The sequence below is a fragment of the Triticum urartu genome, chromosome 7A (assembly GCF_056163025.1).
Source record: "Triticum urartu cultivar PI428250 chromosome 7A, HENAU_Tu73, whole genome shotgun sequence".
Lineage (NCBI taxonomy): Eukaryota > Viridiplantae > Streptophyta > Magnoliopsida > Poales > Poaceae > Triticum > Triticum urartu.
Genome location: NC_141879.1, coordinates 670,876,433 through 670,894,770, shown reverse-complemented (window position 1 = coordinate 670,894,770; position 18,338 = coordinate 670,876,433). Strand labels below are relative to the sequence as shown.

The following is an 18,338-nucleotide window of genomic DNA, read 5'->3' as shown; positions in this document are numbered from 1 at the left end:
CGCCCCTTCCTCCTTCCTGAATCTACTAACTTATATGATTGTTGTTAAACACAACTGATATTTGAAACAAAGCAGAGCATCAAAAACAAAGATAGATAAGAGTCTTAGTTTAGATATAAACAGCTGAAGCTGATAGGTGGTAATCTTAGAGGCATGGCAACATCATATATACATAACACGGTGCATCCCTCTCGATTCCTTCCTTTCTCATGTATTATTTTCAGGTCCTCTACACCAAAGAAAACCTCGAGGACTACATTCACTCCTATGATGATGTGTTGAAGATCAAGCATGCAACAGCAAGGTGCATGGCGATTGTCACATCATGTTAGGAATGGACAAGAGAGTCACCATCACCATCAACTGATCAAAGTTTCGCGACTATGCAAACATCCGCCAAGGAGACACATGCTAGCTGTTCAAAAGTAGGGCATTGCAACGTCCAAAAGGAGAGGCTTCTGTTGTTGTTGATGGTGTGTCTAGAGGCGATACACGGTGAGACAGAGATGGAAGACCAAAAAAATTAAGGTGTGGCGAACTGGTGAAGAAGAGTGATCACACTGCGCCCTGCTGGTCGTCGTGTGAAGGATGCGAAGTAGCCGCCGCTCGCTGCACCACTGCGCCTTGCGCAGGAGCGCCCTATCTCCCCACTGGCTCGACGCCCACCAAAGATCACAGTCGCTGCCGTCCGCCACTCCGCCTCGTCCTGGCCAGCTGCTGCGCGCTAGGGTTGCTGCGTGCCACTTGCGTGTGCGTCTCTATATCTGAGCTGGGGAGCTGGTTCTCGATCGGTTCGTTGAGAGAAAGAGAGCTTTTTTAGAAGATTGAGTGTGAGAGCTTTTTTTGTTTTTTTTGGACAATGAGAGCTTGATCTAGGCACCGTGTGAAGTGTAAATGGGCCAACTGCTTCTGGATGACGTGTCTATATGTGGCCCAACTTTCAACTATGTCTAATCGGCCCATCCAACGAACAGCCTCTCCCTTTATCCATTTTTCCAGCGACGAGATTCAGCGTAGCCAATCACGAGAAGTGTGCGTGGATATCACTACTAGGAAAAGGGCTATAAATAGAATTGACACTAATAGCGCATCAGACATGTGATGCGCCATTACTATATACTAATGGCGCACCATGTGTTGGTGCGCCATTAGTGTGCAAATACTAATGGCGCACCACATCCACGGTGCGCCATTAGTAAAAAAAAATTTAAAAAAAAATTCATCAAAACTACTAATGGCGCACCGTGGAGTGGTGCGCCATTAATAGTTTGGCGCACCACTCCACGGTGCGCCATTAATAGTTTGGCGCACCACTCCACGGTGCGCCATTAGTAACTTGGCCAACACTTCCACCGAATGCACCCCCCTCCCCCCGTGGACCGCCTTTTCAGTTTTTAAAAAAATAAACAAAAATGATGAAAATGTCAAAAAAATAAAAGAAAATAAGTTTCCCATGTGATATGTGGTCTAGTTGTTGTGAAAATTTATAAATATGAATTTCGACTTTATTTGCAAAATCTCTCGAGAATTTGTAAAATGGGCATAACTTTTGCGTACGAACTCAGATGAAAAAGTTTTTTATATGAAAAATCATCTACTCGAAAAGTTACATCCGAATTTAACGGGGGAACCTCGTTAAACATTTTCAAAATCCTCAAAAACCTAACAGAAAAAAAAATACGGGGCTTTTAAGATCTGGAGAGGCAAAAAAATTCAAAAAAATCAAACTTACTAATGGCGCACCTACCCATGGTGCGCCATTACTATCTTCCCGCCTTCAAAATTCAAAATAAGTCAAAAAAATAAAAAAAAAAGTTACTAATGGCGCACCTGCCCATGGTGCGCCATTAGTATCTTCCCGCCTTCAAAATTCAAAATAAATCAAAAAATAAAAAAAAAAGTTAGTAATGGCGCACCCGGTGCGCCATTACTATGCCATATATATGGCTGGGCGTGATCCTCTCCTCCACTCCACCTCTCCTCCACTCCATCCCCTCCTCTCCTCCACTCCATCTTCCCTTCTCTCCTCCACCATACTACCCTCCTCCTCTCCAGCGACCTCCTCCTCCTCCTCTCCGACGACCTCCTCCTCCCTCCTCTCCTCCCCTCCCCTCACGGTTTCTCCTCCCTCCTCTCCGGTGAGCTCCTCCTCCCTCCTCTCCGATGAGCTCCTCCTCCCTCCTCTCCTCCCATCCCCTCATGGTTTCTCCTTCCTCCTCTCCGATGCTCCGGTGAACTCCTCTCTGGCGACCTCCTCCTCCTCCTCTCGGGCGAACTCCTCCTCCTCCTCTCCAGCGATGTAGGCGAGCGCCTCTCCAGTGACCTCCTCCTCCTCCTCTCCGGCGAACTCCTCTCCGGCAAAAGAACACGGCAAAAGAACATACAAGATTCAAAAACGGGAACAAAATTTGAAATAATATCGTGCCAATAAACGAGCAAAAAATGGGCAAAAAAATCACGATCCAGATCCAAATTCAAAATTCAAAAATAGCAATGGCGCACGGTGGGGGTTAGACGGTGCGCCACTACTATTTTCCCGCCTTCAAAATTCAAAAATACTAATGGCGCACCAGTGGCCTATACTAATGGCGCACCGTGGCCTATACTAATGGCGCACCAGTGGTGCGCCATTAGTATACCAGATACTAATGGCGCACCACTGGTGCGCCATTAGTAAAAATTACTAGTGGCGTGCTACTAATGGCGCACCGGTAATGCGCCATTAGTAGGTGCGCCATTAGTAGGTGCGCCATTAGTAGACAAAACCGGTGCGCCATTAGTAGGCCTTTTCCTAGTAGTGTATAAAAGTATTTTTGCACCGAAACAAGGTATGGCGGCTGCCAGACCTTGCCCACTGGGGTCCTCCGCCAGTGCGGTGTGAGCAAAGCAGCGATTTGCGGTGACCTTGAAGCGGAGGGAGCATATGCAAGAAAGGATGTATTTTTGGAGTTACCATCCTCGGACCTTGCCTGGGAAATGTCTTGTTGTTGGTGCATACATAGTACCTGATGTGTGGCTTGTTGCGCCAAAACATGGCAAACAGGGCATCGACATGATACTCGTACAGTTTAACCTCATTGCCCCAGTAACCATGCTCCTCAAGCTGTCCAAAGTACTGGATCCCAACAGGTGTTCCTGCATTGCATTCGATTTAGGTGAGAACGAAATGAAGTTGCATATGGAATAGGCCTAAATATCATTTATTCTTTGGAGATAAAGCTTTAAGTTGGAGAAAAGTTGAGCTAAGGTCGAAAGCTATCCTAGATGAAACACATGAAGGTAAGTAACTAAGGAAACGATCAATCTTCACAAGCAGTTAGGTGGAAGTACAAAATAATAACTAATAACAGATCGTAAAAATCTGTGATCACTCCTTGTAAGTGATAAAGCTGAGAATATGTAAATGGTTTGACACAAGATTGATACGAACACTGGCTTTGTAAATTGTACCAGAAAGCCATACTCAAACCAATGAGTACAACAGAATAACAGATTTAAAATAATCTATCTTTCCTTTAGAAAGGTACCATATTATATTAGCTATGTGAGACTATATTATATTAGTTGAGCTAAGGTCTAGTCACCTCCACACGTTTGTAGTAGCCTTAATAGGAACTTCATAGTTGTTGACAACCACTGACAACTCATACCAGCTGCTTATGAAAAGGATTTAGTAATTCAACAATATAAACCACTGGTCTGGATTATCCCAGTTCCAGTCTCAATTTGTGGTAGCATTCCATTAGTGTGAAAGTCAGTACTCTGTTTTCACAGGTTAACATCTTTATTATTTGTACCACATTTCCTGACTAAGGAATCAAAACAAGAAACAGCTGCCACAAAGCAAGTAAAAAAACATTAAAGTGTATTCCCTAAATGATAGCTTAGATAATATTGGGAGGAGAAAAAATCGAATACTTGTATGAGGGTAAGAACATACCATTTTCTCATATATTCTGGAGGGGTGTGTGTGCAAGGGTTGTGCTATAATTTTCCCCATCCCTGTTGTTTTCCATCAACCAAAGCATGAAAGATGAGGATCTCCATTTCTCATATATTCTGAGGGGTGTGTGTGCAAGGGTGTGCTATAAATATATCCGTGATTTTGCTACAGAACTATGCATACGACTGCTGCATGCAATTAAACACTCCCATTATCTAAACATTATTGAGCAAGAGGGTGATGTTGATTCATGATATCGGATCAAAAGAGAAATACGATAAAATCATTCATGTAACAATCTCAGAGTTCATCCAATATTTTGGCTTGAACAAATAAAAATCAGAAACACATGATGAAAGTCCAAATATAAGTTTATTTATTCGACAAAATAGCTCTGAACAATTATATGTTCATAACATACATTCATGGATCGATAAGACTACAAATGTCAAACTACTTTCTTTGTAGTCTTCGTTCATCGCTCACATTTACGGATCCAAATTCAATCAATAAGTTTGTTATCTCTAGAGCCATTAATCCATAAACCACAAAGCACCTACAGTCAGATATACCATGACCGAGAGCATAATTAATCTAACTATATTGTCAAACACGTCAGGATGCAAAATCATAACTAAAACACAGAGGGCAACAAAAAGCAGGAACTGACTGACCTCGGTATTTGATAAACGTCATATTTGAGCGCTTCCTTTTTCCCATACTTCAAACAGGAAAGACCAGATTTTGCTGTAACAGTACACAAGTAAAAATCTTAACAATACAATAATTTAGTTTGATGTTTTATAATTGTTTTATAGAACCAAAACATCTCAAGCAGGCTCTAAGGAGCCCAGATCACTCATCAGTTTTACTGAATTTTAATAAAAGAGTCGACTATCTTAGCATGATTAATATACTTTCTTTGACCCATGCGCATAGACATTAATATAACTCCAGATTTTATACCACCCATTTTTATTTATAGTGATATGATTATAAAGTCATATCATTTGGCATGTGGCAGAATTTAATTAAACATACGAACTCACAATGATCTGACCTAAACAGAAGAGACAAGAAGAGGCGGCTGTTTATACGCTCACCAACATAGTTCTATATTTGTCCGTACCAAATATTGTTCTAGTAGTGTATTATGCTATGAAGCAGCTCATCGCTTTGTGCATATCTAGCATCTTCAAGAGTTTGCTATGGCCCACACGAGGCTACTACATCCCCTATATCATGCAGTGTGTTAGAATACTTCAGTACAAATGTATTTCTAGGTTACACACGATTGTTTTGTTGCAACTTCTAGTAATAATCTTGCAACCTAGTCTTTGAATAGTTACCCCAAGATTTGGCACAAGGAGAATACCAAATATAGTCCTTCAAGTAAGTAATTTGCTTACAGATTGACTGGTTAACATCATACAATTGCACCGAAAGAAATAGCGTGCTATAGCGTGTAGAGAATTGTCTCGCTAAATAAATCAATGTACAATGCCTCGCTAATAGCATGATATAGCGCACTATAGTATGCTAATAGCGTATTTTCAAGGGTGATGCTATTTTCTGTAGCGCGCTATTTTTTTTTCCTTTATTGCAATTATACCTAGGCAGGCTGCACCTACCATTTCTCCTATATCTTATCTACAAGAACTTACCTGCCATTTGAACTCCGCTACTCAAAGTGATAAATAAACCTGCCACTAAGAAGATTATGGAGGCTAGTGCGAGGGTGGATGAGAAGCAAGAAATAAGAAAACCTGAACTTCATTTTCAGTTCATCTCTTTCTGTTCTTATATTTCAATAAGAGTTTCCATCTATATGCCGTATCAGTTTGGATCCACATTTGTCTGGTGCCTTCGCATATCACTGGTAATTCAGTAAATAAAAGGCTTGACAACATGTTCCGACAGACCTCTAATTCAGTAATGCACAAATGCGGCTACATCAGAGATCTTTAAGGGAAAAGGTAGAATAAAAGAAAAGGCAATGGTTTCAGTCTATTAAAATGGTTGCAGCACCACGCACACCATCGCAGATAATTGGCAAGAAATTCTCAATTCGACAAATAGAAAGAAATATATTTCATGCACCGAACAACATCATGAAGGTTGATCGCTCACGGCTTCAAAAAGTTCTGAAAATCGTTCCATGGAAAGAGTGGATAACACGACATTGTTACTGCTCTGAACCGCATAGTCAGGTCTCTAAAAGCGTTCCAGCAGCAAAATTATCATATTTGCACTTTGCCAGCAATCATTTCCGATGGCAAAAATGAAGCACATCTAGAAGATCATGTAAAATATCTATCTGTTGGCCAATGCACTTTGGGATTATAGGAGCCCATTAGTATATTATGATCTTACTACAACTATTTAACCCACAACAAAATACACCAATCTATAAGCAATTGCAGCCAACAGCAAACTGAATCTCACCTGTAGCAGAAAAAGGCTTCGTACCTACTTGTGTTGTCCTTGACATGGCCTTGCAGGGCTCACTGGAGATGATTGAGCCATCACCATGACCAGACCTTACTATTTCTGCCTCTGTAGAATTCATGTTCCAGAGGGTAGCATCTTCAAATTCCCACCCTTCTAGCACCATCACATATCTGTTTTGGCTCTTCCAAAGCTCCATGGCCTACTGTGAGTGAGAGATCTATGAGCAAACTGGAAAGTGGTTTATCGTTTCATCCATATACAATGAGCACATGAGTAGGACATTATTATTATGGTATACTTGCTTTGCTATAGATGCTACATTTACGCATACTGGGCAATTTGGAACAATAACAGAGAAGAGGATTTTTTAGCTCACCTTCTGATTTCATGGTCGCTTTTCATGAGCTCGTCAAGAGTGAATTCAGCCTGCAAAAACAACCATGTATACTGAATCAGTCATTATTCACCGCCTCAATAGAAATCTAGGTTAGTTTCCAAGAATAGATTGCTAAAACACCGCCTCAATGATTTTGGAAGCTCCATTTTTTATTAGTCACCAATTTTTTTAGAAAGCAATGACTTCAGATGTTCTTTACCTGATGTAGATTAACTGCTCCTTGCATTATCCATAAATGACCACGTAAATACAACAAGAGAACTACTTCATAACCGATAAATGCAAAACATAGTCATTTCTCCCACAACAGGATCCCCAATCAAAAAAGATTATTCTTTATTCTTCGAGACAAAATTCGAATCTACTTACAAATTGAGCTAGTGAAAATCGAAAGAATGAAGAACTTGTAACGTGAAGAGCCGGTCATCGATTTGCACCTACGATCGTCGCGCTGTACTTATTGCTGAACTTCTTGTTGATGTACCTGCACACGAACCACCCAATCTACAAATTCCAAGACTGGGATTGGTAATCTGAAATTATAATAACACTATACCCTAAGACCTGATCACGTGTCTTTCAGAAAAAATGGCAATATAAGCCAATATGTCAGGATGGTCTTAAGTTGCACCACAAACAAAAAAGACCAAGCTACAAAAAAGACTTCATAGAGAAGAGATCCATATCCATAGTGTAACAAATTGGAAGAAGTTTGTATAAAAAATTAATCAACAATCATGTATACTGGACACCCTATCGCCATATCAACAAGTTTAATTCAGTTTAAGCTGTAAAAAGCTTGATCTTACCAATTATATACATGCTCTCATGTATCACCCTGCAATTTTACTCTCTTTAGTGGCATTGCAATAACATGCTACAACATCACTCCAATTAGACAATGGAAGAGGAAAGGAAAGACACTTGAAATTAGATATTAGAGAGAAGAAAAGAGAGCATGGGTGTCTTGAAGATCCAAATTAACATGCTACATTATCACACACAAAATGGAAAGCAACAGAGTAGCTCTGTGCATTCTAGTGTATGTATCAGTTCTGAACACAAAGTAATGTCACCAGTGAGGTGTATCAGTAATTTGTATTATCCCTTCTAATCAACAAGACATTGGGACCAACAACTTTAAATCTGTAATATAAAGGAAAGTAATCTAGAGAGCTAGTCATCTTGTCAATTCATCAACACTGATGGTGAGGTGAGTAATTCCTAAATTAAGATTTGCACTTTTATATTGTGAATCAGAGTTTTGTATAAAGAAGGATGTTGTAGATCACATAAGAACTTGAAGGATTGTGTGATGCCAATTAGTATAGGTGCGGTGTCAAGCAACAAATGGCATATTAAACCTAGGAACCTATATATTCATCAAGTATTACCGTTTGGTGTGGTTCCAGAGTGGATCAAGTGGCATAGTTAAGAGTCTGCGTCTAGCAAATAAAAAGACAGAGCCTGAATACTTGATCTCTTATCACAGTGAATCTCGTAGTTAGTATGAAAATTTACTTTAGTATACTACTATTTGCATCTAATGCATGTATGGATGCATGAAAATTTGTACTAATAAAGGAGCATTATCATATTTGTTAGCAAGCAAACTGTGGTAATTATTGCAGCCGAACACTTCTGGATAAATTCAATGCCGGAGAGAGGTGTTACCTTCTTATCATTCGGGTAGCTGTCCTTGGGTAGCGTGAGGTAAAGGTATTTTTCCAAGGAGTCCTCGACCTGGTGCTCTGTGGTGAAGTATCGTGACGATGCAATTAGCAGTCAGACCCAACTGTAATTGGTGAAAACCTATACATCAAGTTAACAAATTATGAATGAATTAATAATTAACCATGCATGAACTTGTCAACCAAAAGAATACTACTGTACATGCATCCTTGGGAGTTCCTGCCTTTTTTCTCTCTTTCCACAAGAGGTGCTTGGACGATGAACTCGATATGCACAGCATATCAACACAAATATGCACTACAGAACTAATTCTCAGTTTGTACAACTATGGGTACTAATGACAGAAAACAATCAGCAATGACCGGGGAGTGACCAATATACAGATACCTAAGCACATTTGTTAACTCCAAAATTGCAGAACCTATTATCATATAAACAAAAACGATAGGAGAAAAACCATTTATCCACTTACATAGTGCATACAGTCCTCTTAATTAATTAAAAAAGATCAACATGGTAACAATAGTGGGATTGATATCAAATATGCACACACTATGAAACAGTGCGATCTTTGCAGATATGGGCAGAAAGGGAGAGAGAGTGATGCAGATTAGAAGTGAAGCGGGGGAGAAGGACTGACAAAAGCTCACCTTGACACCAGACATCCCTCGATGACACTTTCATGCAGATCCATGACACTACTTCTCCTTGTCCGCATTGTCAACCTCTCCTTTGCCTTTAGCAGAGCACTATGCACATGCCTAATACAAGCAAGCTCGGTTAAATTAGTGGGTAACAATACCATCTTCTCCTCAGACTGCAGTAGATTACACAGCATTGGGACCGAGTCCATCACAAACTGGGAGCAATCTGCGGGGACCTTCTTGCAGGCATTTGCAACAGCTGAGTCAACAACCCTCTGAACCATCCAAGCACTCACCCAATTAGCGAATGCAGTAGATTCTTGGCACCAAAAGATCGAATTTCTGCAATTCTAACCTGAATACTTGCAGAGACAAAGTCCATGACAATATACTACCGGAATCGCCCCCTATGCCGCCTGAGTCCCGTCGGGATAGACCTATGCCGACGGCCCCCGTCGGCATAGGGCCGTCGGCAACATATGCGTCGGCACAGCCAGGGAGGCCGTCGGCATAGAAAAGCCGTCGGCATATATGATACGCCAACGGGGGCCGTACATCTATGCCGATGGCCCCGGCCGTCGGCAACTATCACGCCTAATGGCGGCCGCCGTCAAGTCTGCCCAGCGACTGGTCGCCACGTGGCACCCCTATGCCGACGGCCCGTCGGCTTAGTCAAAAACTATGCCGACGGCTCGACCGTCGGCATAGGTGTGCCACGTGGCGACCAGCCGCTGCTCGTGGACCAGGGCTATGCCGACGGCTGGGCCGTCGGCATAGTTTGAAACTAAGCCGACGGCCAGGCCGTCGGCATAGTCCTTCATACAGAGCTCCCAGTAGCTGACACGTGTGCGCCTATGCCGATGGTCTAGCCGTCGGCACAGTTTTTAAACTAAGCCGACGGCTAGGCCGTTGGCATAGGTGCCACGTGTCAGCTACTGGGAGCTCACGCTAGCCCTATGCCGACGGCCTAGCCGTCGGCATAGTTTGCTTTTGCTTTTTTTTTTTCTTTTTTCTGTTTGTTTTCAAATCAATTCAATTCAAATAACAGCACATATCAGCAGATATATATGATGGGATAGACATATAAAACACAACGGGATATCATCCGGCACCATCACAACAATATATGCATAAGCATCTGTTGGGGAACGTAGTAATTTCAAAAAAATTCCTACGCACACGCAAGATCATGGTGATGCATAGCAACGAGAGGGGAGAGTGTTGTCTACGTACCCTCGTAGACCGAAGCGTAAGCGTTGACGCAATGTAGAGGAAGTAGTCGTACGTCTTCCCGGTCCAACCGATCCAAGCACCGTTACTCCGGCACCTCCGAGTTCTTGGCACACGTTCAGCTCGATGACGCTCCCCGAACTCCGATCCAGCAAAGTGTCGGGGGAACAGTTCCGTCAGCACGACGGTGTGGTGACGGTCTTGATGTACTACTGTCGCAGGGCTTCGCCTAAGCACCGCTACAATATTATCGAGGACTATGGTGGCAGGGGGCGCCGCACACGGCTAAGAATATGATCACGTGGATCAACTTGTGTTCCTCTGGGGTGCCCCTGCCTCCGTATATAAAGGCTCAAGGGGGGGGTGCGGCCGGCCTAGGAGAGGCGCGCTAGGAGGAGTCCTACTCCCTCCGGGAGTAGGACTCCCCCCCCCCAATCCTAGTTGGAATAGGATTCGCGAGGTGGAAAAGAGAGAGAGAAGGAGGGGGGCGCCGGCCCCCTCTCTCCTTGTCCTATTCGGACTAGGGGGGAGGGGCGCGCGGCCCAGCCCTGGGCGCCTCTCCTCTTCTTCCACTAAGGCCCATATAGCTCCCGGGGGGTTCCGGTAACCTCCCGGTACTCCGGTAAAATCCTGATTTCACCCGGAACACTTCCGATATCCAAACATAGGCTTCCAATATATCAATCTTTATGTCTCGACCATTTTGAGACTCCTCGTCATGTCCGTGATCACATCCGGGACTCCGAACAACCTTCGGTACATAAAAACGTATAAACTCATAATGTAACTGTCATCGAAACCTTAAGCGTGCGGACCCTACGGGTTCAAGAACAATGTAGACATGATCGAGACATGTCTTCGGTCAATAACCAATAGCGGGACCTGGATGCCCATATTGGTTCCTACATATTCTACGAAGATCTTTATCGGTCAGACCGCATAACAACATATGTTGTTCCCTTTGTCATCGGTATGTTACTTGCCCGAGATTCGATCGTCGGTATCCAATACCTAGTTCAATCTCGTTACCGGCAAGTCTCTTTACTCGTTCCGTAATACATCATCCCGCAACTAACTCATTAGTTGCAATGCTTGCAAGGCTTAAGTGATGTGCATTACCGAGAGGGCCCAGAGATACCTCTCTGACGATCGGAGTGACAAATCCTAATCTCGAAATACGTCAACCCAACATATACCTTTGGAGACACCTGTAGAGCACCTTTATAATCACCCAGTTACGTTGTGACGTTTGGTAGCACACAAAGTGTTTCTCCGGCACACGGGAGTTACATAATCTCATAGTCATAGGAACATGTATAAGTCATGAAGAAAGCAATAGCAACATACTAAACGATCGGGTGCTAAGCTAATGGAATGGGTCATGTCAATCAGATCGTTCAACTAATGATGTGATCCCGTTAATCAAATAACAACTCTTTGTCCATGGTCAGGAAACATAACCATCTTTGATTAACGAGCTAGTCAAGTAGAGGCATACTAGTGACACTCTGTTTGTCTATGTATTCACACATGTATTATGTTTCCGGTTAATACAATTCTAGCATGAATAATAAACTTTTATCATGATATAAGGAAATAAATAATAACTTTATTATTACCTCTAGGGCATATTTCCTTCAGCATCATCACACACAAGTCTCTAAATGAACATCATCACAACCAACATAAGCATAAGCATATAGAGAAGCACACACGTCATCTAAATGATCATCACCACACACAAGTCATCTCAAGCATCATCACCACACACAAGGATCATCGAGCACCGCGGAGGTCGTCACCGCCAAGACGGCCGAAGCCCAGGTCGTCACTGCTAGCGGTAGCGCTACTGCCAAGACCGCCTCCGCCTCCACCTCCGCCTCCGCCTCCGTGGATCGGAGTGGTCGGGCTCCGTGTCTCCGGAGTGCTGCGAAGACCACCGCCAACGGTAGATCCACCTGTTCCCTGGATGTTGAAAAGACATATGCACGGGATATATGATTGTGTTGAAAGGCATGACATGCTTTGGGTGAATAGATTGGGGATGAACTAACCAGTGAGGGGCCAGCGTTCTGTGCCACAAACTCCTCAAAGCTCATCAGCGTTCTGTACTCCAGGTAGGCCTACGGTATGACATGATGGAACTCATAAAACTACTAAATGCGGAAAATAAAGTGAGCAATGAAGATAAGAGGGAAAATACTTACAGATTGTTGCTCCTGAAAGAGGGACTGTGTACTGGTCACTGGCTGGCTCGTGCGCTGGCTCAGGCTCGGGTCGATCCGACGAAGCTGTGTGTAAGAGATACTAGGAGTGATCACAGCATCGAGAACCGCCTCCCGACCGTGCTCCTTGGGCCCCATCCTCACCACCGCCATGTCGTCCAGAGGCGCCGCAATGGGGTCAGGTGTGTCAGGATGTAACTTCAGATACGCTTCGGAGTAGGCCTTCTTCCTCCCTGCGGTCTTCTTGCCGTAGTACTTGGGCTCGCCAGGCTTGGGGTCCTTCCGCGTATGGGCGATCTCCCACGCCTGCATGTGTGAGAGCGACCGCTTCAGTTTCTCCTCCTGCACCACCAAACAGAGGTTAGTCATACATAAGAAAGTGATGGTAAATAGAAGAAGAAGAATGTTTAATGGGGTTAGTCATACATTAACTGCCTTGTGGAGATAGTGGTTTCGGTTTCCCTGAGCATGTACTCCCTCCGTCCCTCGGTTAGCCTTATTTTTGGTTCTCATAGCCGCCCAGACTCCAGCCTCATCACACCAAAGATCCACCAATGCCGCCCAGGACTCGTCTTTTCCATAACACCAATTTGGACACACCTACATAATAAAAAGCATAATGGCATGTAAGTGTGTCCAAATTGGTGTTATGGAAGCATAAAGCATAAAGCATAATGTACCACAAGGTAATGAAAGCATAATATATGAAAAATCTTTTATACTTACCGCCAAGAACTCGGGCCTCTCCAAGGTAATGCCCATCCTCCACGCTTCTTCCTTGGTCATCTTCACACCAAGATAGTCGTGGTAGTATGTGGAGATGACCACATAGCGCACCTCGTACTGCATCTGGCGGGCCTTCTTCTTGCATTGGCGCAGCACGATCTGGTCCGCTCTAGCCCTCTGCTCCGGAAGAACTCGATAGAATTTCTACAATCATGCATGAAACAAGAATGGAAGAAGCCATGAGTTAAATCATTTTCATGAAACTAGAATGGACTTGTTCTTCTGAAGAGAACTCAGAAAGTAGTGATCACGGCCTTGGCATGGGTCTCATGGTCCGCGTGGCGGGCCGCTTCCCAGTGGTCCCAGCTCGTGGCCAAAACCCGACGAGCCGGCTGCCTGACTGGATCCGGGCAGTACAACCCCGGCCAGTATAACTTCAGCAAGACGGTGATGAGGCCGTTGGGAATACGGACCCCTTTAGAATATATCCAGTTGCTGCAAAAGAATGAACTATTAGCATGTGACAAGCAAAATAAATAACAACCGGAATAAGCATGTGACAAGCAAAATAATGAACCACTTACTCTTTTCCCGTGGGCTCAATGAGCCACTTCTGCTCCTCAGTAGCCGGAACCTGCTTTGGTAGCTCTGCGTTACCATGCAGCCACCCCTTCTTGTCAACCCCCTTCCCGTCACCACCATCATCCCCGCCACCACCCTCCTCCTCGCCTGCATCCCCCTCCCCAACCTCCTCCTCCTCCTCCTCGCCTGCCTCCTCCTCCACCTCCTCCTCCTCCTCCACCACCACCACCTCCTCCTCCTCCCTAGAGTGTACCTCACTAGAGGAGGGCCTCGAAGACAACACCCCTAAGTCGGTGAGGGTGCGCTCTTTCTGGCCGCGACCCCCTGTAGTGGCTCTCCCCCCAGCACCTCGTCCTCTAGAGGCTCTCCCCCCGCCCCCTCCTCCTCTAGGGGTACCTCTCCCTCGACCTCCCTGTGAGGAGTCATCGTCAAGTAGCCGAGGGGGAGGATTATGTGCTCGACCACTCCGACTAGGTAGGCCGACGACCTTGCGTAGGAAACCCACGCCGTCGGCCTTCCCCTTGCCCATGTTCCACGAACCTGCATTGAAAAGAGAAAAAGCAATTAGTAAATTAATGAAATGAAGGAAAAGGCATGATAATAAACACATTAATAAAAATGCATAAAAAGGCATTTTCCTAAACTATAGAAAAAAATACTTGAAACGTACATCTGCTAGAACCCATATGAATCATCACTGTTGTAACCTCTTTCTCGGTCCGTCTCATCATCACTATCAATCATATTATCTTCGTTGTCCGACGGAGGTGGAGGCTCTTCCTCGTCGTCAGCATCTTCGTTTAACTTTTCTAGCATAAGTATGTCATTTTCATTGACAATGGTCTCACCATCATTCCGTGCATCGTCGACGTTTGGGTCCACATCATCATCACCCAATGGTCTAGCGTCATCGTTTCTAACCACATCATCATCATCATCATCATCATCAGGTTGCTCTTGATAGAACACTCCCTCGTATGTCATGGGGTTAATGTTGTAGTAATCGTCTTCATTCGGGTCTGGTAGCTTACCATGTGGCGACACCTTGAACACAACTTCCCAACCCTTTAGATACACTTTCTGGCATGGGTAAGGCAGATAATATACTTGTGTAGCTTGGGTAGCCGCAATGAAGAGATCGGCTCCAGCATAGACGGTTGATGGTTTAACTTCGACCAAACCAATGGAAGGCGTATGTTTTACCCCCTCCCGCGGATCGAACCATCGGCATTTGAACACAGGCAGACTTAGGGTCTCACGCCCCTGGCGGAATTTAACCTCGTATATATTTTGTACCCTTCCGTAGTAGTCTACTGAATTTTGACCGGGGGTGTACACTACAGTATTTATAGTTTTGGGATCGGGGCGGCTGTTTTGGTGCTCCTCTGTATGGAAGCGATACCCATTCACATCATAATTTTTACATGTCATGACGGCAGGGTCAAAACCCATGGAAACCCATCTCAATTCATCATCCATAGATATGTTCGGATCTTTTCCCTACAAGTATAATGGAAATTGTTGCGTGCATTAGTTCGGTTAACTAATAAATGTTGAAGTAGGTATTTAATAGGGGAGTGTGGGAAATTACTTTCTCCATGAACCAAGCAACAAAATTTTTACGTCCAGGGTTTCCATGACGGAGAAGAGTAAGTGCCTCCGCCTCAGTAGGAGGATTCACTCCCGTCCATTCCTCTTGAACGAAATCACTAAAAAAAGATAAGCGGTGTTAGACCGGGACTAAGTGAACATGAAACATGATGATGTGGAAGACATAAAGGAATGGTGTATTGGTATTACCTCATCCACACTTCCTCAACTTCCTTGATGTTGTGCAAGATATAGAACATGAGGACCTCCCACTCTTGTCATGGCATGTTATAAGATTTCGAGGCCCCAGCCCTCCCACCTTGTGCGTTGAATAGATCAAGCCTGGGTTGATACTTGGGCTCTTCTATATTGTATCGAGGCACCTTGTTATGCAGATGGGGAACGTGGTCTGGATAGTATGATGTCCTGAGGTCTGACACCTCCTCTAGGATAACTGCCTCAGCTATGGAAGCTTCAATCTTAGCTTTGTTTCCACATTTCCGTCGGAGATGCTTTTTCTGCCTCTCAGGGCCGTACTGCCAGCGATTTTGCACAGGGCCCCCCAACAATACCTCGTTCGCGAGGTGCAGAATGAGATGTGTCATCGGAGTAAAGAAGCCTGGCGGAAAGATCTTCTCTAGCTTGACTATCAACTCCGGTGCCTTCTTATGCAATTTTTCAATCACCTCTTTACTTACTTCTTTAGCAAAGAGCGTGCGGAAGAAATGGCTAAGCTTAGCAAGCACTCGCCAGACATGCTCGGGGAAATAGCCTCGAACCATCACCGGCATTATCCACTCAATCCATACATGGTAGTCATGACTCTTCAGGCCGGTCACTTTGCCCGTTGAAAGATTGACTCCCTTACTTATATTCGATGCATAACCATCGGTGAACTTCAAAATTTGTTTCAGCCAGATAAGTACTTCTTTTTTTTCTGGCGGTTTAAGGACAAAGTCAGCATCTGGCTTGAACCAGTTTTTTCGGCCGCCTGTGGGAGGCTTCATGTTCAGGCGTGGTCTATCACAAATTCTCTGTTGATCGGCTCTAGCTTTTACGTTATCCTTCGTCTTATCAGGAATGTTGAGGATCGTGTGGAAAAGGGACTCTGCCACATTCTTTTCGGTGTGCATCACATCAATATTGTAAGGAAGTTTGAGGTTCTTGAAATAGGGAAGCTGCGAGAAGGGGGTAATGTGCGTCCAGTTGTGCGTCTCACTATATCCCTCGAAGCCTTTGGCTTTGGCTTTGCCTTTGCCTTTGACTTTAGGCTTGAGAGCTTTTAGCTGAGCAAGAACATCTGCCCCCGAAAATGTTGGAATCTCGGTTACTTCATGAACAACCCGACCTTTCGTGAAGTTCTTCTTGTCTTCCCTGTCTGGATGGTCTGGAGGGAGGAACTATCGATGCAGGTCAAAGGCTACATACTTGCCACCCTTACTCAGCCAAATCATTCGCAGAGCCTGCATGCACACTGGGCATGGCATCTTACCACTTGTACACCATCCGCAGAATAGAGCATAGCCGGGAAAGTCATGCATGCAATAGTGCAACCAAACCTTCATCAAGAAATTTCTCTACAGATCCCAGTCATATGTCAACCTCGGAAAGTACCAAGAATGGTGCAAAGCATCCACAAGCGGCTGCATAAACACACCCAATTGCTTCCCCAGGTAGTCAGGCCCCGGAATGATGAGCGACAAGAACATGGTCTTCCGTTGCATTAGGGCACCGGGAGGAAGATTGAGCGGAATTACAAACACAGGCCAGCAGCTGTATGGATTAGACGACATACCATATGGATTCAACCCATCACCTGATATGGCTGTTCTGACATTCCCAGCCTCGGCTGCTTCCTCGGGGTATTCTTCATCGAATGACTTCCATGCTTCCCCTCCCGATGGATGTACGATTTTTTTGGATTGTACCTTATACCTTCCTTGTGCCACTTCATCATTTTGGCAGACTCCTTCGTGATGAAAAGGCGCTGCAGTCTTTTTATAAAATAAAGATACCGAAGAACCTTAACGGGGATGGTTAGCTGCTTTTTCTCACCATCCTCACCGACCACCTCAATGTACCGAGACGAACCGCACTTCCTACAGTACTTGTCATCCGCATACTCGTGCCTAAACAAAAGGCAATTCTTCGGGCAAACATCTATTTTCTCATAATCCATAGAGAGTGCCTTCATGATTTTCTTTGTATCGTACATGCTTTTCGGCAGTTCATGACCCTCAGGGAGGCTGTTAGCCCATACTCCCAGGAATGCTTCGAAGCATTTCTGGCTACAGCCGTACTCAGCCTTGACTACAATCAGTTGCGAGATGGCATCCAGCTGAGATATTTTCGCACCCGCATAAAGAGGTTTCTTCGACGAGGCCAAGACCTCCAAGAAGGCCTTTGCGGTTGCCTCCGGCTCCTCCGGTTCATTCTCTGAAGGTGTCACATTTGTCGTTTCTGCAACAATGACATCATCTAGCATGTCCCTGACCCCGTCGTCCTCATATCCATCGATGCGTTGTCGCATTACCTCCTCTCTACCACGGTCCTGCTCGGCTATGTTTATCGGCGGCATGTCAAAGTTTGGCATATATCCGTGTGTGTGAAGGTGCTCACTCATGTCCGTCTGATTTCTACGGTGACGTCTGGCACATCTCGCACAGGGGCATGGTGGGATAATTCTCATTGGATGACGGAATATCTCCTTCAAATACACATCGGTTTTCGCGATCCACTCTGATGTTACTCGATTCCGACAGATAAAACCACTGTACATCCACTGATTATCTGCCATCCTCTGCTTTTTTGCAAGCCACACAACATAATTAAGGATTCACTTAAATTAATCACATCAA

The 18,338-nt window shown here is 44.5% G+C and overlaps 1 protein-coding gene across 1 annotated transcript in view; it reads right to left on the bottom strand.

Annotated features, from left to right (window-relative positions):
• Positions 1–2,893: 2,893 nt before the first annotated feature.
• Positions 2,894–18,338, bottom strand: part of LOC125520992 (E3 ubiquitin-protein ligase UPL4-like) — a 28,312-nt gene continuing 12,867 nt past the window's right edge. The window contains exons 3-9 of the mRNA XM_087535282.1: positions 9,483–9,510; positions 9,134–9,402; positions 8,466–8,603; positions 7,161–7,295; positions 6,771–6,820; positions 6,413–6,593; positions 2,894–3,135 (exon numbers count right to left, since the gene is read on the bottom strand). Of these exons, the coding sequence (XP_087391408.1) occupies positions 8,570–8,603; positions 9,134–9,402; positions 9,483–9,510 (331 nt within the window). The 3' untranslated portion in view covers positions 2,894–3,135; positions 6,413–6,593; positions 6,771–6,820; positions 7,161–7,295; positions 8,466–8,569. The remainder of the gene's footprint in view (positions 3,136–6,412; positions 6,594–6,770; positions 6,821–7,160; positions 7,296–8,465; positions 8,604–9,133; positions 9,403–9,482; positions 9,511–18,338) is intronic.